Below are 27362 nucleotides of genomic sequence, written 5' to 3'. Positions count from 1 at the left end.
TCACTCGAAAATCCTACGGGAGCCAGTCAGGCGGTACTGGCAACGGCCACGCTCAAAATGGTGCATCTCATGTGCCACCCGCACAAGAACCAGTCCAGGGGCACTGGCAACGATCTTACTTGGCTTGCCGGGTCTTCTCACGCACAGCACATTTCCAAAGGTCTCGGTCAGTAGTCATTGCCTCGGTGAGGCCCAATGTTCGAAGGTCTTGCCTCACCACCTCAGCCCAGGTCTTCCTGGGCCGACCTCTTCCACGGGTTCCCTCAACTGTTAGGGTGTGGCACTTTTTCACGCAGCTATCCTCATCCATTCTCACCACATGTCCATACCAGTGCAATCGTCTCTCTTGCACACCACAACTGATGCTTCTAATGTTCAGCTTTTCTCTCAAGATACTTACACTCTGACGGGTATTCACATTGACATTACACATCCAACGGAGCATACTGGCTTCATTCCTTGCGAGCTTACGCATGTCCTCAGCAGTTACAGCCCATGTTTCACTGCCATGTAGCATGGCTGTTCGTACGCATGCGTCATACAGTCTGCCTTTTACTCTGAGTGAGAGTCCCTTTGTCGCCAGCAGGGGTAAGAGCTCTCTAAACTTTGCCCAGGCTATTCTTATTCTAGCAGCTACACTTTCAGCGCACCCACCCCCACTACTAACTTGGTCGCCCAGATAGCGGAAGCTATCGACTACCTCTAGTTTTTCACCCTGGAATGAGATAGAAGTTGTTTCCTGTTTGTTTACAGTCTTTATTGCACCTGAACATCTGCCACATACAAAAACTAACTTCCTAGTTAACCTGCCTTTGATGTTGCTGCACCTCTTATGTGTCCATAGCTTGCACCGGGTACATCTTATAGAGTTACTACCTACTCCTTTTCTACATACTGAGCAGGGCCATCTACCTGAAGGGGTTTGTGTTTTATCTACCTTCCTACTTATTAGGATTTTGGTTTTAGCTAGGTTGACTCTAAGGCCCTTCAGTTCTAGACCTTGCTTTCACACCTGAAACTTCTCCTCTAGTTCTGATAGTGACTCCGCAATTAGGGCAAGGTCATCAGCATAGAGGAGCTCCCAGGGGCAACCTGTCTTGAACTCCTCTGTGATTGCCTGGAGGACTATGATAAATAAGAGGGGGCTGAGGACGGAACCTTGGTGGACCCCTACCTGTAAAACTATAATCCAGTCAGTAAATGTATCAACTGTTCAATAATAATTTCATGTAACATCACACTGTGAATCATCATCAAATTTGATAAAAAGACAAGAATGATAAATATTTTTGACCAACCTTTAACATACTAAATTCATAGAATTGGTAACCTTTGAAACTCTCTGATACTGCAGTCATTGTACGAGAAGTTTTCTCCCAAAAATGTAGCAATGTCGACTGGTAATTAGCAAGTACATGAGAGAACATATTGCACCGACTAGCTGCAAGCAAATCAATTTTCTGCATTACATCTAATTTCAGTTTATCAAACCGTGCTTTAGTTTTTCTAACTTGAGCTTGAACCTGAAAACAAGGAGGAAAAAAAACAGCATAATTTCCATTAGAAATATATCATTTCTTCATCTATTTTTAGGTGCATTTTTCCATGTGAGCATGGATTGGCTGGGAATTGATTTTGAGGCAGTAGATTATGGAGGGATGCTCTTCCTGTCACCAATCCTGCTCACCTGCTTTTCAAGGGATTCACATACTCCTCAGTTCTTTGACAGTGTAGAATGACCAGTCACAACATGAACAATCAATGCCAAACAAAATACAGATAGAAAGAGATTCACCAACTTTATGCAGCATTGCATTAGCTTTGAGTCTTGTTATGGTTCAATGAATTTCTATGGATTAATTTCACCAGATTTCTTCACTATTTTTAGGGTGACTATTATTATGTAAATATTCACAAACAGGACACCCTTCCTTTCTAGAATATCTCCTCCTCCTCACCTCAACATTAAAACTGTTTGATTTCATCTTTTCATTCTGTTCTGCCATTATTGTAAATACAGACAACAGTTGCTGTTTGCTTGTTTAACAAGTAAAACCTTAAACTAGACAAGAGTGTGTATGAACATTCCCTTAATAAACATTAAGAGGACATAAGGCATTAATATATTGTAATTAAAAATCTATTTAAAGTTAAATGGGTTTAATTAATAACCCAAGAGATTCTTTTACTGGTTTCATCCAGTGGACTGTTGTGGCCTTTCAAGGTTCTTTGCTTCTGAAGATTTTAACTGACCAAGTCTACCCTGGCACTTGTTTTACTTAGCAATCTATTGCTACTGATATTGACCAAATTCCACAGAGAATATATTGGTCAAAGTGACAGCAGAACACATCTGTCCAAGGTGCCACATGGTTCAAGTGTCTTCTACTACAGCTTCAATTTATTACATTTGCCACATGAAAGTTTATTCATATTGCATGAGAAATCTGGATTCCGTAGACTCAAAGGGGCTTTTTTTTTCTAGATTGTTCTCAACGAAGAAGTAAACATTGACATCGAAAATAAACAGATTAACAACAATGAAATATTGTCATCTTTTCACAATCTCCATCATCTACTATAATAATACTCTTGTGTTTTTCTCTGTCACAACATATGAATTAGAAAGGAAGGGGTGATAGATGAATAAGGAAGGTAGGGGTAATGACAAACTGGTAGTGGGATGATGGAAATTCTACAGTGTAAAAAAAAAAAATCAGTGTTTCAACTCTGTGAGTATATGTGTGTGTATGTAAAAGGGAGATATGTGAATGTTTGTGTGTGTGTGTGTGTGCAATGGAAGTGGGATGGTGAACATTCAATGCTGAAAAGAAAAATCAAACAGTGTTTCAACTTTGAGTGTGTGTGTGTGTGTACAAGGGAAGCATGTGAATGTTTGTGTGTGTGTGTGCAATGGAAGTGGGATGGTGAACATTCAATGCTGAAAAGAAAAATCAAACAGAGTTTCAACTTTGAGTGTGTGTGTGTGTACAAGGGAAGCATGTGAATGTTTGTGTGTATGAAGCAACGTTCGTTCAGCAACAAATGATGTTCTGAGGTCACATCTCAAAAGATAACCACTGGACAAGTGTGGATTAACTTGATTTACCATCCATCTTCTATGTGTTTTGCCAAAAATAATTATTACAATCACAAACACCTACATAAACATATACAACCTCATTAGAGAAAATAATTATTGCCTGAGTGTATCAAGACTATAAAACGACTGCATTTGAAAGGTATATTATAAAAAATACACATTTAACTGTTCATACATGTGCCTCATTTACTTGTATTAAGAGATTTATTAAATACATTTTGAATAGGGCATTTTTACATCAACTATAAGTTACGGACTGCTTTTTGTGGCTTCAAGTCGTATGAGTTTAGGTTGGTTTCAGTAATGGAGAGCACAACTGAGAGGAAACGTTGCTTTGAGAAAGTTGGTATTTACTTGCTAGCTCCCGTACTTAGCCACAGACATCTTTATGTGGCCATAAATCATGCAAGAAGGAAAACTTAAGAATTCTTTTGAAAGAAACAAGCAGTCAAGCAATGTTAGTTGTGGATAAATTTTTCACAAAAAATTTGGTAATAAAAGAATTATTAAACCAAAATCTTGGTTTTGTACAAAGTTTCGATTGGGAGCAAGTTTTGAAGGCCGATCTCAAAACACTGAACCTTATGAAGAAGATGAGAGAGGAGTAAGATACGTGGGGCATTGCTGTACTGGAGAAGACCCACCCACCACAACAGGATTGAGATCCTATAACCAAGGTACCACGTAAAAAGCAGTGGTAGTGGTACCACTTGAAAAGCACATGTGATGGAGTCACATAAAAAGCAGCCAGTACACTCTGTGGAAGGGCACCCAACCATAGAGACCAAACTAAAACAGACTATGGAACCTGGTGTGGCCCCCTGGCTTTACCAGTTTCATGTCAAGCCATGCGAGTAGGGAAAATCGTTGCATGATGAGGATGATGATGTTACACACACACACACACTTACCTAAAACCAAAAGTGAAAATATTTCTATCAATATATTAAGAACAATGTTGTTAATTAATCATTGTATTTCTAACATCAACAAGGTAGTATGTTTAGAATGCACTGGACTTGGCTCAAGAAACTGTTTTTTTTTTTTTTTTACTATCATACATATATACACCCACACAGGCTTCTGTATAGTTTCTACCAGCCAATGGATTAGTCAACTGATGGCTCTCAAAGAAAACACTTGCTCAACACGACATGTAGTGTCTGGACTTGACCACATGGACAGGCAATAAAATTCCCAGCAACACTCCTGCCAGTGACCCCTTAACTATGCAACAACAGCAGACGGTCTTGTGGTCAATTAAAGAAGTTGAAAAATATGACTTACTTTTCTAAACTTCTCCAGCTGTTTGTAAGTGTCTGGGTCTAATTCCTCCGAGACTGCTTTCATCCATAGCAATGCCCCTCGGTACTCGGTACGAGCTCCCTCCATTCGATTGATCGTCATCAGTGTGTCAGAGATGGCCCGATAGCGAAACGTTTCAACTTCTTGATACAGTCGCACAAGAGGCACTCGTAGAGCTAACCTGGACAAGATTGAACAGGAAATTGGAAAATATTAGGAAAGTTCAAGAATCGTTATAGGCATAAAAAATAACGGTAAACATTTAGTGTTTATAATAAAGATATTGAAACTATGAACATCTTTAGAGATTTAAGATATTTTTTGTATTTATATCCACAAAATGTCCAGGGAATTGCTTACAAAAAAGTTTTTCTCTCTCAGATTGTATGAAGTTTGTGTATAAAGTGTGATTATGTAAGGTAACAAAATACAGGTGTTGGATGCAAAGGATTTGATAAAAGCAGAAAGAAATGAAGTGGGGATGTCTTGCTGGCTCTAGAATATTTTTGTACTTGAATGTACTTCTGCTGATGCCCAGTAAAAAGCACTTGTGCCAGTGCCACGTAAAAAGCACCCCAGTCCACACTGTAAAGTGGTTGGCATTAGGAAACCATGCCAAAACAGACAAATGGAGCCTGGGCAGTCCTCTGGCTGGCCAGCTTCTGTCAAACCATCCAAATCATACCAGCATGGAAAACAAATGAACAATGGTGATGAATGACAAAGTACAAATGAGGTGAAAAGAAAACTGATTCTAAGAGGAATCAGATGTAATGTACACGAGATCAGATGGAGCTGTGGTAATTGTGTGTGATATATATGGAAGGAGTCTTGAGAAGAGGCAAAGCCTGGTAGCTTCAAAGGGGACAAAGGTCTGTGATGACTGGCATCATATGGTACTACAGAAAAACTTGCTCATGGATGGTGAAATTTTTGAAGTCTGGTAACAAGGCAGCCAGGACACATATCTATATTTGGGTCTCTTTGCCAATTGAGTTCCTGTTAAAGGCCCACCACTATGACACTAACCTGCCTAGGTGACCAGGTCAGTGGGGGGGGGGGGGGAATGCTCCGAGAGTGTAGCTGCTAGAATACAAATAGGCTGGGCAAAGTTCAGAGAGCTCCTCCCTCTGCTGGTAACAAAGGGCCTCCCACACAGAGTGGAAGGCAGACTGTATGATGCCTGTGTGTGAACAGCCATGCTACATGGCAGCGGCCGCCAGGGACATGCGTAGGCTTGTAAGAAATGAAGCTAGTGTGCTTCGCTGGATGTGCAATATCAGTGTGCATGCACGACAGAGTGTAAGCGCCCTGAGAGAAAAGTTGGGCATAAGAAGCATCAGATGTGATGTGCAAGAGAGACAACTGCACTGGTATGGTCATGTGATGCATATGGATGAGGACAGCTGTGTGAAGAAGTATCGCAATCTAATGGTGGAGGGAACTTGTGGAAGAGGCAGACCCAGGAAGACATGGGACGAGGTGGTGAAGTGCGATCTCTGAATGTTGGGCTTCACGGAAACAATGACAAGTGACTGAGACCTTTGGCAATATGTCATGCTTAAGAAGACTCATCAAGCCAAGTGAGATCATAGTCGTAGCCAATGCCAGTGTCACGTAACTGGCCCATTAAAAGCACACTTTAAACGTTTGGCAACAAGCTGTGCTTGTGAAGAGTTATCGAGCCAAGTGGCCGATGCCAGTACCATATCTGACTGGCACCCATGCCGGTGGCACATAAAAAGCACTAATCGAGCATTGGGTCTTATGGGGGCAGTGACAAGTGACCGAGACCTTTGGCGATAATACTGTGCTGTGTAGACCTGTCAAGCCAAGTGAGACCATACTCGTGGCCGACGTCAGTGTCAGGTCAATGGCACATAAAAAGTGCCAATTACATTCTCAGAGTGGTTGGCGTTAGGAAGGGCATCCAGCCATAGACACCTTGCCAAATCAGATCAGAAATTGGTTCAGCTCCCTGGCATATCAGATTTCAGTCAAAATCGTCCAACCCATGCCAGCATGGAAAACGGACATTAAATGATGATGATGTAATAAGAGACAGCAGTCAATCTATCCATATTCAATTGTCCTCTGCCTCCATCCTTGAAAATTTAACTACCATCACTGCTTCTCTCCCATTATTCCCAGCCATCACTTTCTCTCCTCCATTACTCCCCCCATCTACCATACTTTAACCGAATCACTACTTTCCCCACCCTATCTCATCATTGCACTCCCTTCTATTTACTTTTTTGCTCATCTTGCTCTGAACAAACTAACATATACAATACTGAGAAATCTTTAGTGAGGCTGAGGACAAGGTAACTTCTCTAGTGTTGGAACCATGATAAAATGTTCCCAAAGACACATTGTAAGGTGGTCAGTCAGTTAATTAGTAGACTATCCAGCCTTTAAAATCGGAACATTCAGGTGAAGGCAGTACCTCTAGAGAAGAACTGACTTGGTCAGGGAGGATCAATTCAATCTATGCTAGCATGGAAAATGACTATGATAATGATGATGAGGATGCTACTGTTGCTGCTGCTGTTGATGATGATGATGGCAATGCTGCTGATGATAACACAACATTGCAATCAAAGATCAATTAGAACAAAATGTAAAGACTCAAAAATTTTTCACCTGTAAAGATGAGGTCAAATAATTCAAAATATAATTTTATTAAACAATAATGGATCTGAGATATTGGAATATTTAATGAGTTACCTATATTAAACACATCAATCTTGTTTCAACTGGCATTTCTCAAGAGACATAATGATTAAAACATAAATTTACTTTATGGAGTTCTTTTTTTCCCCATGGAGTTGTGGAGTTCTATGGAACAATGTCATTCTAATGAATTATGTCACAAATGAAGCTTGTTATTTTATCAGGAATAGTTAAAGACATTAACCTTTGTTGGGCAGCAAAACTTTGAGATTTACCAACAGCTGCCATCATCTTGCCAGCTCTTGTCTTGTCAACAGAACTCTGTGATTTAAGGAAACGGCCAGCAGCATTTTCCTCCTGAGATAATGCTGTAAAGAGAAAGAAAGACCAGAAAGAACAGATAAAACTTCCATTGTATCTACAAAAACACTGAAACCAATCAAAAGATCACATGTGAATTCTTCCTGAAGAGTTGTTTATTGTGATTAAGATACATTTAATAAATATTCTCATCATTCATAAGCAGGGAAAGCATATAAGGTCCCTCTCGTCATCTTATCAAGGACTACTCAACCTCTTCAGTGTTGATGCAATGAGAAAAATGGACTCAATACCCTCTGTGAAGTGGCTGGTGTTAGGTAGGAGATCTAGCCATAAAAATCCAAGCTAAATGACATATATTGGGTCGGGATAAACTACCAGCATCAACTTGCTATAAAAACTTGTCCTTGTTCTTAGTGCAACTTTTGAAGAGTGCAGTTCAATTTTAACAGTTATTTTTTCAAAGCTGTAATGAAAGTGACAAAGGAGCATATTCAGCATATTTTGCTTTATGAGTTCGATAAGAGCAACGATGCAACAGGGAGTGCGAGGAATATTAATGCAGTATATGGGGATTGGACAATATGCATAAGCCAGTCTCAATGGTGGTTCCAAGAATTCTGAGCTGGAAACTACAAACTAGAAGACAAGCCTCATCCTAGAAGATTTGTAGAGCTTGATGAGGATGTCCTGCAAACCCTGCTGGAACAAAATCCCATCATAATTGTTGAGGAACTAGTAGAGAAGTTTGGATTTGGTCATTCAACCATTCATTGACGCCTGTGTGCTATCGGAAAAGTCAACAAATTGGGTCAATGGGTTCCTCACAAACTTTCCGAGTCTAATCGCACACAGAGAGTAAATGTGTGCTCTTCTTTGCTGTCACATCTCAGGAATGAACCTTTTTTTGGACCCATTTTTCATCACCAATCACTATTTGGTCCAATAGTGACTGGTAATGAGGAATGGGTTCTCTATAAAAATGTCAAGCACTGAAGATAGTGGGTAGGGAAAGGAGAAACACTGGTACCCCAGGCTAAAGAAGGTCTTCACCCACATAAGGTGCTGTTATTTGTTTGATGGGCTATGAAAGGTTGAGTCCACTTTGAAGTTTCAAAACAAAACCAAATGATAACAAAGGAGATCTACTTTGAGCAGCTGAAGTCAGCGCCAGAAGAAAAACGACCATCTTTGGCTTCAAGACGAAAGGTGTTCTTCCATCAGGGTAATGCTTGGCCACATATAGCAGGGATGACATACCAAAGGCTGGAGCAGTCTGAATGGGAAATGATGCCCCACCCACCATATTCGCCGGACATTGCCCCATCTGATTATCCTTTATTCTACAGTCTTCAAAATCATTTGGATGGAAAAAATATGAACTCTGTAGACGAGGTCAGAACAGTACTGGAGGAGCATTGTTTGTCATGGATAAGTGAATTTTGGAAGTGGGGCCTTGCAAGTCTACCAGATCGATGGGAAAGCATTGTAGAAAATGAAGGAGAGTATATGTTAGATTAAAAAAGAACTTTGTTTATCTTAATTTTGAAAAATAAAAGAAGTATAAAAAAACTGCATTATTTATGGGATGACCTAATATACACACACACACACACACACACATATATATATATATGCATACATATATATATATATATATATATATATATATATATATATATATATATATATATATACACACACACACATATATAGACACACGCACACATATATATATATATATACACACACATACATATACATCATCATTGTTTAATGTCAGTTTTCCATGCTGGCATGGGTTGGACGGTTCGACTGGGGTCTGGGAAGCCAAGAGGCTGCACCAGGCTCCAGTCTGATCTGGCAATGTTTCTACAGCTGGATGCCCTTCCTAATGCCAACCACTCCAGTGGGTGCTTTTTTACGTGTCACCGGCACAGGGGCTGGGCTTTGACCACGATCAAGTGGTGCTTTTTACGTGCCACCAGCACGGAAGCCAGTCAAGGCGGTGCTGGCATAGGCCACATTTGGGTAGTGCTTTTTATGTGCCACTGGCACGGGAATCACAAGTACAATTTCTATTTGATTGTGATTTGATTTGATTTTGATTTACTTGTCTCAATAAGTCTCCTCAAGCACAGCATGTCGCCCTACGATCCAAGGAACTTTTGAGTGGGCTGGTTATGCGACACTGGTGTGGGTTACAGCTGCATATCTATCTATATATATATATATATATAAACATACATATAGCCTCCTCTTATTCATCATAGTCCTCCAGACATTAACAGAGGAATTCAAGACAGGATACCCCTGGGAGCTCCTCTATGCTGATGACATTGTTCTAATTTCTGAGTCACTATCAGAACTAGAGGAAAAGTTTCATGTGTGGAAGCAAGGATTAGAATTGAAAGGCCTTAGAGTCAACCTAGCAAAAACCAAAGTCCTAATAAGTAGGAAGGTAGACAAACCACAAATCCCTTCGGGTAGGTGGCCCTGCTTGATTTGTATAGAAGGCGTAGGTAGAAACTCCATAAGATGTACCCAGTGTAAGCTATGGACACATAAGAGGTGCAGCAATATCAAAGGAAGGCTAACTGGGAAGATAGTTTTTGTATGTGACAAATGTTGAGGTGCTATAAACACAGAAAATGTGCAGAGAATAGCTTCTGTCACATTCCAGGGAGGAAAACTAGACGTAGTTGATAGCTTCCATTACCTAGGGGACTAAGTCAGTAGCAGGGGTGGATGCTCTGAAAGTGTAGCAGCTAGAATAAGAATAGCCTGGGCAAAGTTCAGAGAGCTCCTACCTCTGCTGGTGACATAAGGCCTCTTGATCAGAGTAAAAGGGAGACTGTATGACGCATGTGTACGAACAGCCATGCTACATGGCAGTGAAACATGGGCTGTGACTGCTGAGGACATGCGTAAGCTTGCATGGAATGAAGCCAGTATGCTCTGATGGATGTGTAATGTCAGTGTGCATACACGACAGAGTGTAAGTGCCCTGAGAGAAAAGTTGGATTTAAGAAGCATCAAGTGTGGTGTGCAAGAGAGACAACTGCACTGGTATGGTCATGTGATGCAAATGAATGAGGACAGCTGTGTAAAAAAGTGTCACACCTGAGCAGCTGAAGAATCCTGTGGAAGAGGTAGACCCAGGAAAACCTCGGATGAGGTGGTGAAGCATGACCTTTGAATATTGGGCCTTACTGAGGCAATGACGAGTGACCGGGACCTTTGAGAAGACCCGAGAAGCCAAGTGAGACCTTAGCCAGTGGCCTATGCCAGAGGGTGTAACTAGCCCATCTATGAATACCCCTCATTCATTGGAAAATAAACCTTGCTTGTGAAGACCTGTTGAAATCAAAATCAAAATTGCTGACGTAGCCAATGACAGTACTGGCTGATTGGCACTCGTGCCAATGGAACATTAAAAGCACATCCGAGCGTGACCGTTGCCAGGGCCACGGATTGGCTCCCGTGCCAGTGGCACATGAAAAACAACATTCGAGCATGGTCGTTGTTAATGCCGCTGGACTGGCTCCTGTGCTGGTGGCATGTAAAATGCACCCACTACACTCTCAGAGTGGTTGGTGTTAAGAAGGGCATCCAGCTATAGAAACTGTGCCAGATCAGATTGGAGCCTGGTGCCAGCAAGGAAAGTGGATGTTAAACGATGATGACGATGATGATGATATATATATATATATATATTTATATATATATATATATATATATATATCATCATCGTCGTTTAACGTCCGCTTTCCATGCTAGCATGAGTTGGACAATCTGACTGAGGATTGGTGGACCAGGAGGCGACACCAGGCTCCAATTTGATTTGGCAGAGTTTCTACAGCTGGATGCCCTTCCTATATATATAAATATACTCACATACACACACATATATATATATATATATATATATGCACATTGCCTCTCCTACGCTTCACTCTCCTTCATTTGCTACACTCACCTCTATCCCACCTGTTCACTCAGTCCAAACCTTTGTCTCACCTCATCCTCTCACCATCACCAATGCTTCTTGAGCGCATTCCCCCCAACTAGGGAATCAATGTATCTTACTCTACAGCAAGACCCCTAACCCTGTCCCTCTATTCCTTTAATTCATCTCATCAACTGGCACAAAGCCACACTCCTCCCCTTCCCAGCTGAGGGGCTTTTGTCTTGCAAGGTACTTGCAGACCCCGTCTGTGTTGGTACCACATAAAAAGCATCCAGTACACCCTGTAAATGAGAGGCATCGGGAAGAGCATCCGATTGCTGAAACCAAGCAGAAACAGATAATGGAGCCCCATCCCAGCCCTACCAGCTCCAGTCAAACAATCCAACCCATGCCATTAAATGATGATGATGATGATGATACACACACAGACACGTATTAAATTATTTCACAACCAGTATTGGTTTGTTTATATTTTTGTAACTTAGCAGTTTGGCAAAAGACACTGAGAGATATAAGTACTAGACTTAAAAAGAAAAAAAGGAATGGGGTTGATTTGCTTGACTAAACTTTTCAAGGCAGTGCTGCAACAATAATAATAATCATTATCATCACCCAGAGTATCAAATTGCTGGACCAGGTCATGAAAGTGAGAGAGAGAGAGAGGGAGGGGGGGGGGGGGAGAGATTTATAACTCAGTTAATTAGGAAGAGAATTAGACTAGATGAGATGTAGTTTGATTTTGTGCCAAGAAGAAGTACTGTTGACGTAAGACAAGTGCAGGAGATATATTTAAATAAGAGTAAAGCATTGTACTAGGCATTCAGTGAGCCAGAGAATTTCCTGCTCTGTGGATCTGGTAGTCTCTGAAGGGGCTGGAGATAGAGGATGGCTTGTGAAAGCTATACAAACCATGTACAGAGGTGCAGTCAGTAGGTGTAAGTTAGTCGTGTAAGTTAGTCATGAGTACAGGGAAGAATGTAGAGTACAGGGAGGAGTTCACCAGGGGCCGGTTCTCATTCCCCTCCTATTCATCATTATCCCTGGAAACTATTATATGCTGATGAACTCATTCTCATAGCAGAATCTGTTATAAAATTGAAAAAGAAATTCCAGGTATGGAAGTAAAACCTAGAATCAAAGTGTTTCAAAGTTAACTCAACTAAGACCAAAGTTCTAGTAAGCAAGAAAATAGACAGGACTCTACTCCCTTCAGAAAAATAGCCCCCAGCTTGATATGTAGGAAAGGTGTAAGAAGGGATTCATAAGATCTACCCTGTGCAAGCTATGAATGCACTGGTACTCTTCTCAAACTGCACTTCCATTTTGTTCATCACTCCCTCCATTCATCTCTATTCCCATTTCTGACCATCTGCTATTCTCCTCTCAGATCATCTTGTCATATCTTGAGATGCTCAGGTACCAAATCACTGCCATCTGCTACTCCCACCCACCTCTTTATCCTTCTACTGTACTTTTTTGTCTTGCAAGTTATTTGGTGACCAATGCTATGAAAAAGCATTCAGTACACACACTGTAAAGTGGTTAGCCTTAGGAAAGGTAATTCCAGCCATAAAAATCATGCCAAAACGAACACTGGAGCTTGACACAGTTCTATGCGTCACTGGATCCTGTGTTACTCCCAAACCCAGCAGGGAATATGATGATGATGATGATGTCGTCATCATTTAGCATCCAACTTCCAAGATGGAATGGTTTGGACAGTTTGACAGAATATGATGTGGAGGCCTGTGTTGAACTCCAATGTCTGATTTGGCATGGTTCGTATGACTGGATGCTCTTCCTAATGCCAACCACTTTACAGAATGCACTGGGTGCTTTTGACATCATCAAGTAACCCACAAGACAAAATGCCCCCACCCCTCGCCTCAAATGAGTGGGGATGCAGTACTGAGTGAAGTTGCTTTATGCCAGTTGTTAAGAAGCTAAAATGTGATAAAGGAAGAGGAACACATGGATACTTTGAATTATAAAAGGGTAGATTAGAGTGACTGGAAGGAGAGATGATGATGATGATGATGGTGAAAAGTTGTCAGGGTATAGCCTCATGGTGTATAACAAATAGAAGAGAGAATAAGGAGAGAGGTTTCGGAAGAGTACCAGAGGAGTGTGACAGATGGTTAGAGATGGGTGAACATGGGTGGAGATATGATTGATGGGAAATAGTATAATAATCCCTTCAGCCATTGGCACAAAGCCTGAAACTGTTTGTGATGGTGGAGGGGGGGTACTTGACTGGTTTCCCCAAAAGGATTTGATCTAAAAACAAAGAATTGGCATAAATTCCACAAAGCATTCTTTCTGGAACTCTAAGCAATTCTGGCAGTTCACTTCCACAACAACAGCAGCAGCAGCAGGCAGAAGAAAGCTGGCACGGTTATATGAGAGGAAAGAAACCAACAGAGAGAGAGAGAGAGAGAGAGAGAGAGAGAGAGAGAGAGAGAGAGAGAGAGAGAGAGAGAGAGAGAGAGAGAGAGAGAGAGGTGTGTGTGTGTGTGTGTGTGTGTGTGTGTTTGTTCTCCAGTAGACTACGTAATCAGCGATTTGTTATTTAAAACTGTTATATTTTATTTTCTTTGCTTAGACTATTTCAATATTTATAATATCTATCTTTGTATTTGATAACACAATGTTGATTCTTTGATATAATTTGTTTGAACTGGACACCTGTCATTTCACATGTGTTTTGCTCAGGTATTAGGACATCTCAGATTAGATGCCAAGGATTTGAAGAGATGACATTAGCAACTGCTAAGAGACAAAGTTTGAAATCTTGTCAAAGGTTGCAGTACACAAATCTCTGCCCCATCATTTCAGAAATAATTTTATGAAAATGTGATGAGTTAGGGAACCATTATGATGTAGAGATATCATGTGATGACATGTCGGCAGGTAACATATCTGGGAAGACAACTTGATCACAACTAATCACTTTCATAGCATTTCAGTAGGTTTCTCTACAGAAAACTAGATTCTATAAAACCTTCAAGAATAGCACAACATGTTACTTGTCAAGGTCAGGTTGAAGTTTTGTCTCCTCCAACCCCAGAAACCAAATCTAAACACTGCTTCTTAAGAATCCCTCCAAGACATTCAAATATCCTTAGAGTCGAGGAGATACGACATTAGAAAGTGGAAGATGGTCTTCAAATTAAAGCCCATGCAAGGCCTTCTTCTGTCATGTAAGTAACTTGGCATCATTGACTTGAGAAGAAAAAAAGGCACACAGTACACTCTGTGAAGCGGGTGATGTCAGAAAGAGCTTCCGTCCATCGAAATCCTGACAAAACAGATCTTAGAGCTCTACACAATCCCTTAGGTCATATGCTGTCAAACTGTCCAAACCATGCCAGCCTGGAAGACAGACATTAAATAATGATGCTGAAGAAGATGTAATATGTTGTGATCTACCAGAGAAAATACTGCATTTGTGATGGAGTTGGCAGTGCAAGATGTAGAAATAAAGTCATCACTGTGATTAAGTCTAACATTTATCACTCGATGACAATAATGCCTGTTTTGTTGTTGTTTATCATATCCTTACAACAAAATATTTCTGATGTATGAGTCAAAGTGATTTCAGATAAATGCCTACCTCTTCAGAGACAATTGTACATGGAACAACTGCAGTGTTGTCAGCTGAAACCAATTTGAGAATTTGGGTTAGTTGTTTTGAGGGGTTTTATACATCCATTTTACCACATTAACAGGATATAACTCGGATAGACATCTGTTGATTTATTGTTGAAAGAAAATATCTTTTCTTTTTTTTTCTCAAATTGATGAAGTAGGAACTATTGTCAGCCAGGTAGACTGAGAGAAAACCCTTTCTAAATGTTGTGGGATTCGCAGCCATAGCTGTTGTGCTCATTATTTCCTGTCCAATTAACCAACCTTTCAAAACTGACAGAAACTACTCACCACATATCCTATCTTGATACTTTTCTATGACACGGAGTAATTCCATACTAGATTTCTGAATGGCCCGAAATATCTGCAATAATAAGGAACATGAAGTCATTTGGATAGTCTTCAGGGATTTGGTACAGTATTGCTCCAAGGAGTATATAACAGTAAACTATATTAGAACAGTGCGTCTTAATATGAGTTTATGACTGAAGATGTAAACGACGAGATAACAGGATATATTAATATATATATATCTTAATATATAAAACAACATGGTGGGGTGGGGGGAAAGAAAACTTAGAAAGAGATTTTGATTTTGTCTTGATTTTACGAACTTGAAACAAACAAGTTGAAATTTAGAGATTAAAGAGTTGGTTTTTAAGAATATTAATTTTAAATGATTTTATTTTTCAATTAATTAAACGTAACAATGATATCTAAAACTAAAATATACAGAGTTGAAACAAAATTATGCCATTTTCAAAATATTTCCCAACAGTTTTTTTCTGTGAAGAGATATTTACTTCCAACTTGGAGTCCAATTCTTGATCAGAAGCCACAACATGTTCGTCTTCTTTTTTGCCGAGTTTCTTGATAACTGCCTGTTTCGTAGTCCAGTAGGTTTCTTTCATCTTATGCAATGTTGACTGGTCATTATGTTCAATATAACGGTCTAGGTTGTTGCCATAGTAACTAGTACTCCTGCAAAAATGAAAGACGGGGACAAGCCAACAGATTTTATTAAAACAGCTTTGTCAACAGTATCATGTTTATAAAGAAGTGAAACATCATTCAATAATGATTGAGAAAGTTGATGTTAACAAAGAAAATACTTCAATCACGCACTGAAAGCCAATAGGAAAACTTTGAAAGTCTGTGAGAAAGCAAACAAATGGCATTTCTATCCAAACAATTCGTATAACAAAGACAGCGATGTTTTCAACACACGCACATGTTGGTCATCTGTTAATTACATTCTAACCGACTTTATATAATCTACCATTATCTGACACCTTTCAAAATTCTTCACACCTGAATGAGTTAATTCAATGGTCAAACTGGTTAAAGTGTGCACACCTGAGATGAAGAGCTGAGATGTGTTCAATCTCTACCATTAGAACCAGAAAACAAAGCTTGGTCCATCAGAAGAATCGAAATTAGAATGTAGTTGATTTACATTAAGTGATAAATTGGGGAGGAGGGGTAAATTAGCAAATGAATCCAGTTAATTAAAACATTACTGTTTAATATATCAATTAACTGGATTAACATATTAATATGAGATAAATCCAGTGACTGGTTGGGATGTCACTGACAAGGACATACGAAATTACAGAAGCCCTTTGCCCACAAACTAACTGACCAAGACAGAATCATTAGACTGTTAGAGAAACCACCTTGTTGTATTTAGCTACAACCCTTTACATTCTGAGTTCAAATCCTGCCAAAAAAACTTTGGTTTTATTATTTTTTTTTTTTAATCCTTCAGAGGTCAATAAGTTCCAGTTAAATATTGGGACAACAGGCTTCGTACTTCACCAGCTCTTGGCTGTTCAGCAATGGTCAGCTAACCATAGGGTGTATATACTTACAGAGGTTTACAGCCCACCCCCACCACATAATATAATACCTGTTGGTATTATGTTGTCCCAAAAAATATTAACCCTTCAGCATTCAGCATTCACATTGTTCTCAATTAATCAGACATTATCTTGTAGCTTCAACATTTCAATGGTGTCATCTTCATCATTATCCTCATCATTTAATTTAAGGTCTGTTGTACAATGCTGGCATGGGTTGGATGGTTTGACTAGGGCTAGTAAGCTGAGGGGCTGCACCAGACTCTAGTCTGATTTGGCATGGTTTTCTATGGTTCGATGCTCTTCCTAACACCAACCATTCCAAGAGTGTAATGGGTGCTTTGACATGCCACCGGCCCAGGTGCCAATTTGCATGGCACCAGTATCTGCCACGACTATGATGTCACTTGGCTTGACGGGTCTTCTCAAGCACTGTATATTGCCAAAGGTCTTGGTCATTTGTCATCGTCTCTGTGAGGCCCAGTACTCTAAATGTGCTTTCTACATGCCACTGGCACAGGTGCTAGTTGTACAACACCAGCGTCAGCCACATTTGCCTCCATGAGGCCCAATGCTCAAAGAGTGCTTTTTATGTGCCACCAGCATGGATACCAGTTACATGACACCAACAACAGCCACAACCATGATTTCACTTGACGGGTCTTCTCAAGCATGAAGTGGTACCAAAGGTCTCAGTCACTGGTCATTGCTTCTGTGAGGCACAACGGTTGAAAATCATGTAACCCTAACCCTCATCCCATGTCTTCCTGGATCTCCATCTTCCACAGCGTCCTTCCACTGGTAGAGATCGGCACTTCTTCACACACCTGTCCCCATCCATACGCATCACATGACCATACCAATATGTAGCTGCCATCATTGTCCCTCCATTTACCTGACTCTCCCTACCAACCTTTTTGTTTCTCTCATCACACTTATATTCTCTCCTTTTTTCACTGTATTAGTCAAACCCTATCTCTCCCCCACCCCCATCATGTTTACTTCAAAAGAACAGAGACAATACAGAGTATAAAGCCTGCTATGGACCAGATAACCTCTCATGCATTGGTGCCACAATAAACTCTATCAGATATACAGAGGTTGGTGTTAAGAAGGGCATCCAGCTGTCAAAACTACGACAAAAATTGGACTTTTGACTTTAAATAAGAACTGACAAGGACAGTGATGACTCATTCGACCCATGGAAGCAGTTGTATGAGGAGAATGAAGACAGAACAATGTAATAAATAAAAAAACAAAAAAAAACAGGCATGTCGATGGTGGTGGTTAAGTTTAACCAACAAGTATAATGGTTTATTATAACCATCACAAGGTAGAAGGTGTAGCTGTGTGGTAAGAAGTTTGCTTCTCAACCACATGGTTCTGAGTTCAGTCCCACCGCATCTATAGCCTCAGGGCAACCAAGCACTGTGAGTAGATTTGGTAAACATAAGCTGAAAGAAGCCCCTCTCTCTCTCTCTCTAGATATATATCATCATCATGTAACATCCGTTGTCCATGCTGGCATGGGTTGGGTGGTTTGACCAGGGCTGGCAAGCTGAGGAGCTGCACCAGACTCCAGTCTGATTTGACATGGTTTCTACAGATGGATGCCCTTCCTAATGCCAGCCACTCCGAGAGTGTAGTGTGTGCTTTTACGTGCCACCGGCACTAAGGCCAGTCAGGAGGTACTGGCAACGGCCATGTTCGAAATGGTGTATTTTACGTGCCACCTGCACAAGGGCCAGTCTAGCGGTACTGGCAATGAACTCACTCGAATGTCTTTACACGTGCCAGGAAGGCGACGTTGGTAATATGCATGCATGTGCTGTCCCCAATATTCTTGTGAGAACATGTTTGGCCATCAGGGAATATTACCTCGTTTGGAAACAGGTGAGGATTGGCGACAGGAAGGGCATCTGACCAGAGAAAAATCTGCCTAAAATAAATTCCATCTGACCCATGCAAACATGGAAAAATGAATGTCAGATGATTATAGTCATCACAGTAGTTTGCTGAAGTTGTTCATGTTGGTATTGTTGTGTCTAGTAGTGTTGTTGTTGTTGTAGCATTCGAGTAGATGAGATTAATATTTGGTTTTCCTTTGCCACTGAAATGATGTTACAATGTAGAACAGCCATGACTGGTTTGGTTTTATTAGGTTCTGATGGTTTAGTGAGGAGTAAATAGCGTTAAGTTGGAGACAGTTATGTGGAAGAGAGAGGGGGAGAGAGAGAGAGAGAGGGAGAGAGAGAGAGAGAGAGAGGGAGAGAGAGATTAGAGAAATATGTGAGAGTGTATTTAAAATAATAGACAGAGTTTAGGGAAATGAAGCATATTTATTCGATTAAGTAGGTCAGCCATGTTGTATATGAAACATGTTATCTAGTGATGTTATGTTGTCAATGTTACTACACACAACAACACAATAGCTGTGAACTTTATGGTGGTTTCTTTCTCCACCCCGCCCCCATGGTGATGTGGCTGTCTACAGGGTTGGAGGAGAAGAGAGGAGGTGGTGGGGAGGTAGAATACAACTAGCTAATTCAGAGGAGCAAAGAGAGTAATTAAAGCTATGGGGAGTGGTGGTGGTGGGGGGGGGGGGCACACAGGGTCAACAGAGGTAGGAGTGATTAGTGATTAAATAGAGAAAAGGAGTGGTTATTCTAGTGGTGATTGAATAGAGAGAGGGGGAGGGGGGAGATATTCTAAAAGTGATTAAATAGACAAAAAGAGATTATAGCAGCAGTGAATAAAGAGAGAGAGAGAGAGAGAGAGGTTATAGTATGGTGGTGAGTGTTTGGACATCTGTCAGATGGAATTCTCTTGGATGAAAGTCTGTCCGACTCACCTCTTAGAAGAAAATTAAAAGTAGATGAAATGGCTGATGAAGAGTGCTGCAAGCTTTATCCAAAAGTGCAGTCAGCTGCAATGGGCAAACGAGTTCAAACAATTTAATTATACAAGTGGGTGTTCATCAAGGCTCAGTTCTCCACTCCTTACTTATTAACAGTTCACCAAAGCCCATGACACAGATACATTTATGAATGGCTGACTGGAGGAACTAATGCTGATGGACTTACTGTTTATAACAAGAAAGCAAAGAAAAATAGCAGCAAATATAAGCACAAACTCCAGAAACAAGAGACTCCAGAGTAAACCTGACCAAAAACAGGAAAGCACGCACAACCCTGTTACCATCAGAGAAATGGCCATTTTCAATATGTGGAAAAGTATCTGGTAGAAATTCCAAATGGTGTACACAATATGATCTGTGGATGCAGAAGAGGTGTAACAGAACCAAAGGAAAGCTGACAAGGAAGAAAGACATTGTGGTAGATGCATAAGATTAAATCGTTAGTAGTTAGGGTAGTAATGAAATATATGGTGTTTTTATGTGACCAGCACAAGGTGCCTTTTACGTGCCACCAACATGGGTGCCTTTTACGTGCCACCAACACTGGCCATGACTACAATTTCATTAAGCTTGACATGTCTTCTCAAGTACAGCAAATTGTCAAAGTCCTCCATCACTTGTCATCACCTCTATTGAAACTCAACATCCAAAAATCTTGCTTGACCACCTCATCCCATGTCCTCCTGGTCTACCTCTACCACAGGTTCCCTCCACAGTGACCAGCATTTCTTTACGCATCACGTGACCATGCAGGCGCAGTCGTCTCTCTTGTACACATCTGATGCCTTTTATGCCCAGCTTTTCTCTCAAGATGCTTACACTGTTATACATGCACAATGGCTTTGTTTCTTTCAAGCCTTCACATATCCTCCATAGCACTAGCATAGCTAGAATGTGTGCCCTCCCGTCTGCCGTCCCCGAACCCCAGAAAAAACACACATTGCCTACAGCAGACCCAAAAGTGCTTTATAGTCACAGTCCACATTTCACTGCTGCATAGCATGATTGTTCACACCCAGGCATCAAACAATCTGCCTTTCATGCAGAGAGAGAGAGAGGCCCTTTGCTCCCAACAAAAGTAGTTCTCTGAACTTCGTCCAGTCTATTCTTCTTATTCTAGCAGCTATGCTCTCACAGCATCCACCACCACTGCTGACTTGATCAACTACATAATGAAAGCTCTCTACTACTACTACTACTACTACTACTAAGTATTTCCCAGGCATTTGACAAAATCTATTTCTTGGACGTTCCTACTGTTTATTGTACCTGTGCACCTGCACACACAAAGACTACTTTCTCTGTTAACCTTACCCTGATACTGTTGCACCTCTTATATGTCCACAGCTTGTACTTTGGTTTTTACCTACACCTTTTCTACAGCAAGGCCATCTCCTTGAAGGGATTTGTGATATGTCTGCTTTCCTACTTACTAAGACTTTGATCTCTGCTAAATTAACTCCAAAGCCCTTTGATTCTAGACTTTGCTTCCACACCTGAAATTTCTTCTCTAGTTCTGGTAGTGATTCAGCTATAAGAACAAGGTCATCAGCATAGAGGAACTCCTATTGGAGGAACTCCTGACTTAAATTCCTCTGTTATAGCCTGGAAGACAAACAATGAACAAGAGGGGGCTGAGAACCAATCTCTGGTGGACTACTCTTACTTATACACTAAATTCCTTGCTATATCATTGACGACTTTTACCTTACTGACAGCATCCCTGTGCATGACATTTACAGTTCCCACCAACCAGTCATCTATCCCTAGTTTCCACATTAACCATCAGATAAGGAAGCAGGATGACTTGTTAAAGGCTTCCTCCATGTCACCAAAAGCCAAATACATAGGCTTATTTTTGGCCAAGTACTTCTCCTGCAGCTGCCTTACCAACCCATGCCAACATGGAAAGCAGACATCAAATGATGATATGTCTGACCAGGAATATAGCTGCAGCTACTTTACCAGAAATATAATATATATATATATATATATATATATATATATATAAATGGAGTCAAATTCTTTTACTTCCGACACATGTTTTGAAGATATCACTGGTATTATTCCAAAGGAATAAAATGGAGTAAAACAATGTAATCTCCTCTTCAGGGAAAGGAAGAAATGAAACTCGTCAATAAGACATTTTAACAGAAAATGATGGAAATATAAAATGAACTGAACGCTATTAAGTTTGTTTCCAAAAAAATGTTAGAGGATATAACGTCAAAGGTAGCCTATAGAAGGAGGGGGGGGGGGTTAAAGGAAAGAAAAAAAAACAAATAAATGAGAGGTATATAACAATATGTCATCATGATGATGAAATGAGAAGTATATAACTATATGTATATTAAATAAAACCTTAAAGTCTTGGAAAAAAGATATATCTGGTGAATGTGAAATATAGGAAGAAAATTAATGTTTAAATTATATATAATGATAGATATCACTTATATGAACTAAAAGTGTGTTTCTGCCAATGTTTACATCAGTATGTACGCTCTATAACCATGTTTACAAGGGAATTTTTAGAAAAAAGAATAATAAATAGTTCAGAATTACAGGGAAGACAGAATTCCTTGCCTTTGTCATAAGGTATCGAAATTGAGAGAATCAACCAATCTAAATTAAATTGTTTATTGTGGTCTTTTAGATCCCAAATTAATTTACTAAGTCCTGTACTGTTACGTTTATTCTTTCCATGTTGATCATTAATAAGGGTAAAATACTCACATCTATTTATTTATTTATATATATATATATATATATATATATATATATATATAACTTTTATAAGTAATATTCTAAAAGAATATGTAACTGAACTTATTTTGAGTGCTCTATTATTTTGAGCAAATAAATATATATATATATGTGTTTTTATATTATTAATAAATTCATAAACTTATCAATAATATTCTCAGGAAATCAATATTTAATATTTCGAAAGATATATATCCAATATGACATGGTAATATAATAAATTTAAAATATAAAATATAAATATAAATATGTATAAAAATATGAATGTAGATAAAAATACATGTGAATATAAATGCGTATAAAAATTTATGCGTAATTAAGCATGAATATTGTAAAGTCTAAAATATAAAAAAAACTAAAATTTAAAGAATTAAACATCTGACGATCGTTTCGCGGATATTACTTGACATGACGATCAGTCAGACGCTGACACTCGTTGATGCTGCATCGAAGAGGCCAGGGAATAGAAGAAAGAAGGCATACACCCAACACCAGAGCTGAAGACACCTCTGAAAGGAGGGGCCCCGCCACGTCAAAACGGTAGAGGAGTAGGGGCCGAAACCGGACGTGGTTCCTCCTGATGATGTCTTGAGCTAACTGGATCCTATAAAGGAGCTGTTGTGGTAGCAGACCACGAAACATGGTTGAAATTCCTCACAGTGTGATCAAAAGATCAGCATACTATCAGTAATTCCACTCTTCGGAGATGAATTAAGAACCAATGGTGTATATATAATATTAATTAAAACATTAGAAATATTAAAAAATTAAATATTTTGTATTTTAGACTTTACAATATTCATGCTTAATTACGCATAAATTTTTATACGCATTTATATTCACATGTATTTTTATCTACATTCATATTTTTATACATATTTATATTCATATTTCGTATATTTATATTTTAAATTTATTATATTACCATGTCATATTGGATATATATCTTTCGAAATATTAAATATTGATTTCCTGAGAATATTATTGATAAGTTTATGAATTTATTAATAATATAAAAACACACACACACATATATGTATATATATATAAAAACACACACACACATATATATATATATATATATATATATATATAAATACACACATCTATTTATATATATATATATATATATAAACACACATAAAAGTAGCCAAGTATCTCTTCTGTTGTAACACAGCTCTCTCTCTCACTCTGTCTCTTGGCTTCTTTGTCCTACTGGGGTTAGCCACGAATCTCCTCTGCAGTATGACAGTTAATCTCCTTAACTCTTGAATCCCTAACCCCAACCTCTCACCTGGCACATGGCCACTTCTTTCAGTTCCTCACTCTATCTCAGCTGAGACATCCATGTCTAGCAAGCCACTCGGCAACCTCAAAGGTACTGGTGCCACATGAAACGTGTCCATATTGGCACCACATAAAAAGCATCTGCTACACTCTGTAGAATGGTTAGCTTTAGGAAAGGCACCCAACTATAGAAACTATGCCAAAACAGATGATTGGGGTATGGTGCAACCCTGCAGGCTTGCCAGCTCCCATCAAACTATCCAACCCATGCCAGCATGGAAAACAGATATTGAATGATGATGATGATGACACATACATAGATAAGACAACTACAGATGAATACATACACACACATGTATATGTACATAAATCACCATCATCATCATCAACTTAAATGTCCACGTTTGACACCAAACATATCATCTGATAAGGGTCTGATGAGTCCATTGTCTGCCATAGCAGGGTTTCTATGGTTGGATGCCTTTCACTCACTTTACAGTATGTACTGAGTGATTTTTTGTGCCAATGGTACTACCGAGGTCACCGTGTACCTCACAGGTCTACAAAACCCAAGAAGTGAAGAGTGCATCCTTATGTTAGAAAGGGGTTTAATATATGAGAGAAGTTAGGAGTAGAGTATGTTCTTATTGCAGAAGAGCTACATGACCACTCACAATATATTGTCAAAATGATATGAAAGGAAATACTTACGACATGGTGGGATCTTTAGAATATTATTTTGAATTAAAAAAGGTCCTGGAAATATAAAGAAAGCATTAAAGAGTAAAAGAATTAATTTGTAGGTGGGGGGTGGGGGGTGGATGATAAACTCTAGGATTTCAATAATCATTGTCATTTGACCTCAGTTCAGCCACTTGCTCAGCAGATCATCATCATCATCATCATCATCATCATCATTTAACATCAGTTTTCCAAGTTGGCAGGAGTTGGCAAGGCCGGACAGCTGCATCCCGTTCCAATTGTGTGTTTTGGCAGGGTTTCTACAGCTGGATGCCCTTCCTAATGCCAAATACTTTACAGAGTGTACTGGGTGCTTTTTATGTGGCACCAGTATGGATCTATAATAAAAATAAAAAAATACGGTTTCATCTTGGACTACACATACTTTTCTTAGGAGAACCCTAATGGTTTGGGGGAGATTTGGCTGCCTTCTGTCATCAAGGATTCTGTGAAATTTTGGAACCTTGCTGATGAAGTCTAAAAACTTTAATTATAGATGTTCCATGTCCACATGTTCTTATAGATCTGTAATTTAGCCATGGTACTAAAAGGGTCCCCAAAGTTCCTTAAAAAATTCATTAAAGAAACTAATTAACAGATTTAATAGCACCTGCTTAATTAGTGATTGGGGGGGGGAGGGGATCATCATATATCAAAGACTGAATAATTAATAATAACGAAGATTGTTAATTACAGAGATAATGGTCAAATGTTACTACAGTATAGGTAATAAATATTACAGTTGAACACAACAGGGGATAAGCAGATTAGATTTTCTCCCCAAAAGTTCTTTTAGGGGTCAGCAGCTGAAGAAATAATGTCTGGTCAATGGAAGAGTATAAGGATTCTGTGAAAGGATGGTCTGACAATTTGGAAACAAAAGAAGTGTGAAGCAATGTTGAGAGACAACAAAGAGATGACATGGAGACTGTATTTCCTTGAGACTATATTTTAGTATTTTCATCAAACTAACTTACCAAACTTCCATTTCAGGGTATTTTGGAAGTTGCCATTCACAGACAATATTTGGTAAGAGATGCTAAAACTGTATACTGAAACTTGAACATGGACGACTAACGAAAAGACCCCCACCATTTTGCTATATCTCTGTCAATGGTAGCAATTAGATTCTAGCTTTTGTTAATCAATGAAGCTAACTTCCTTTTGCATTTTCTTTCATCTTCAGTCCAATATGTCCACTTGCCCATACCCCAGGTATCTACTTCTCTCTTATCACACTGTCTCCTCTTACACACCCTTGGCCAAATCCCACTTTCCAGAGAACTCCCATCTCCTGGAAATCTCTCCCCTTCTACCCATATTTTACCTTCATCCAGCTGTCTAATCAGCTCATAATTATATACCTCCAACCCCCAACACTAGGCTGTCTCTATCCCAAATCTGGGGTTACACAACCATTACAATCCAGTTAATTATGTATATCATCTTCATCAATGTTTAACGTCCGTTTTCCATGCTGGTATGGGTTGGACAGGTCTGGAGAGCCAGCAGCTGCACCAGGCTTCAATCTGATCTGGTAGTGTTTCTACAGCTGGATGCCCTTCCTAACACCAACCACTTCGAGAGTGTACTGGGTGCTTTTTACATGCCACTGGCACAAGAACCAGTCTGGGGATACTGGTATCAACCACGTTGGGATGATGCCTTTTACATGCCACTGGAATAGGGGCTAGTCAGGGGGCACTGGCCACAGCTGAAACTTTGGTTTTACTTGACTCAACAGGTCTTCTCAAGCATATCATATCGCCTGATGCATCAAGGGTGCTCTTAAATGGGCCAGACATGCAACATTGGCATTGGCCACAGCTGCGATCTCACTTTAGTTGCTGGGTCTTCTCAATCATAGCACATTTCCAAAGGTCTCAGTCTCATGTCATTGGCTCTGTGAGGCCCAATGTTCGATGGTCATGCTTCACTATCTCATCTCAAGTCTTCCTGGTTCTACCTTTTCTACAGGTTCCTTCCACAGGAAGTGGCACTTCCTCACACAGTTGTCCTCATCCATACGTAACACGTGACCATACCAGTCCAACTTTTCTCTCAGGGCACTTACACCCTGTCGTGTGTGCACACTAACATTACACATCCAGCGGACCATACTAACTTCATTTCTTTCAAGACTATGCATGTCCTTAGCAGTCATGGCCCATGTTTCACTGCCATGTAGCATGGCAGTTTGCACACATGCATCATACAGTCTACCTTTCATCCTGAGCAAGAGGCCCTTAGCTGCCAGCAGAGGTAGGAGATCTCTGAACTTTGCCCAGGCTACTCTTGTTCTAGCCACTACACTCTCAGAGCAACCACCCTTACTACATCTTGGTCACCTAGGTAGTGGAAGCTATTAACTACTTCTAGTTTTTTTTCCCCTAGAATGTGATGGAATCTGTTTTCTGTACATCTTCAGTGTTTATTGCCCCTGTGCATCTGCCCCACACAAAAACTATTCAGTGGCGCTTCTGCCAGGCACAAAACCAAACTGCATTTCATCTAGGCTATCTCCCTAATTAGTTGGGCTATGACCCTCTCTGTAACTTTCATCACCTGATATATATATATATATATATATATATATATATATATATATATATATATATATATATATATATATTACAATTTAAAAAATTACAGGCGTCATATGAAAATGCTGGAGAGATTAAGAGATTTCACCATAAGTGTCTGATGTATCTTGAGAGTGAAGCAGGAAGGTTTCATATCAGATGCAGAAGTTTTGTGCATGGCATGCAGTGAATC

The 27362-nt window shown here is 39.7% G+C and overlaps 1 protein-coding gene across 9 annotated transcripts in view; it reads right to left on the bottom strand.

Annotated features, from left to right (window-relative positions):
• LOC106884461 (islet cell autoantigen 1) overlaps positions 1–27362 on the bottom strand; it is a 64298-nt gene that overhangs the window by 17984 nt on the left and 18952 nt on the right. For 4 of the 9 annotated variants that reach the window (XM_014935860.3, XM_014935863.3, XM_014935862.3 and 1 more), the window contains exons 2-7: positions 24558–24602; positions 15824–16001; positions 15312–15384; positions 7326–7449; positions 4391–4589; positions 1299–1523 (exon numbers count right to left, since the gene is read on the bottom strand). In XM_014935860.3, the coding sequence (XP_014791346.1) occupies positions 1299–1523; positions 4391–4589; positions 7326–7449; positions 15312–15384; positions 15824–16001; positions 24558–24562 (804 nt within the window). In that variant the 5' untranslated portion in view covers positions 24563–24602. Of the gene's footprint in view, positions 1–1298; positions 1524–4390; positions 4590–7325; positions 7450–15311; positions 15385–15823; positions 16002–24557; positions 24926–27362 lie in introns of all 9 variants that reach the window. The other 5 variants (XM_014935861.3, XM_089350013.1, XM_089350012.1 and 2 more) reach the window with 2 other exon arrangements.

This window comes from Octopus bimaculoides, chromosome 3, assembly GCF_046866305.1.
Source record: "Octopus bimaculoides isolate indiv1 chromosome 3, ASM4686630v1, whole genome shotgun sequence".
Lineage (NCBI taxonomy): Eukaryota > Metazoa > Mollusca > Cephalopoda > Octopoda > Octopodidae > Octopus > Octopus bimaculoides.
This window is presented reverse-complemented; position numbering and strand designations above follow the sequence as displayed.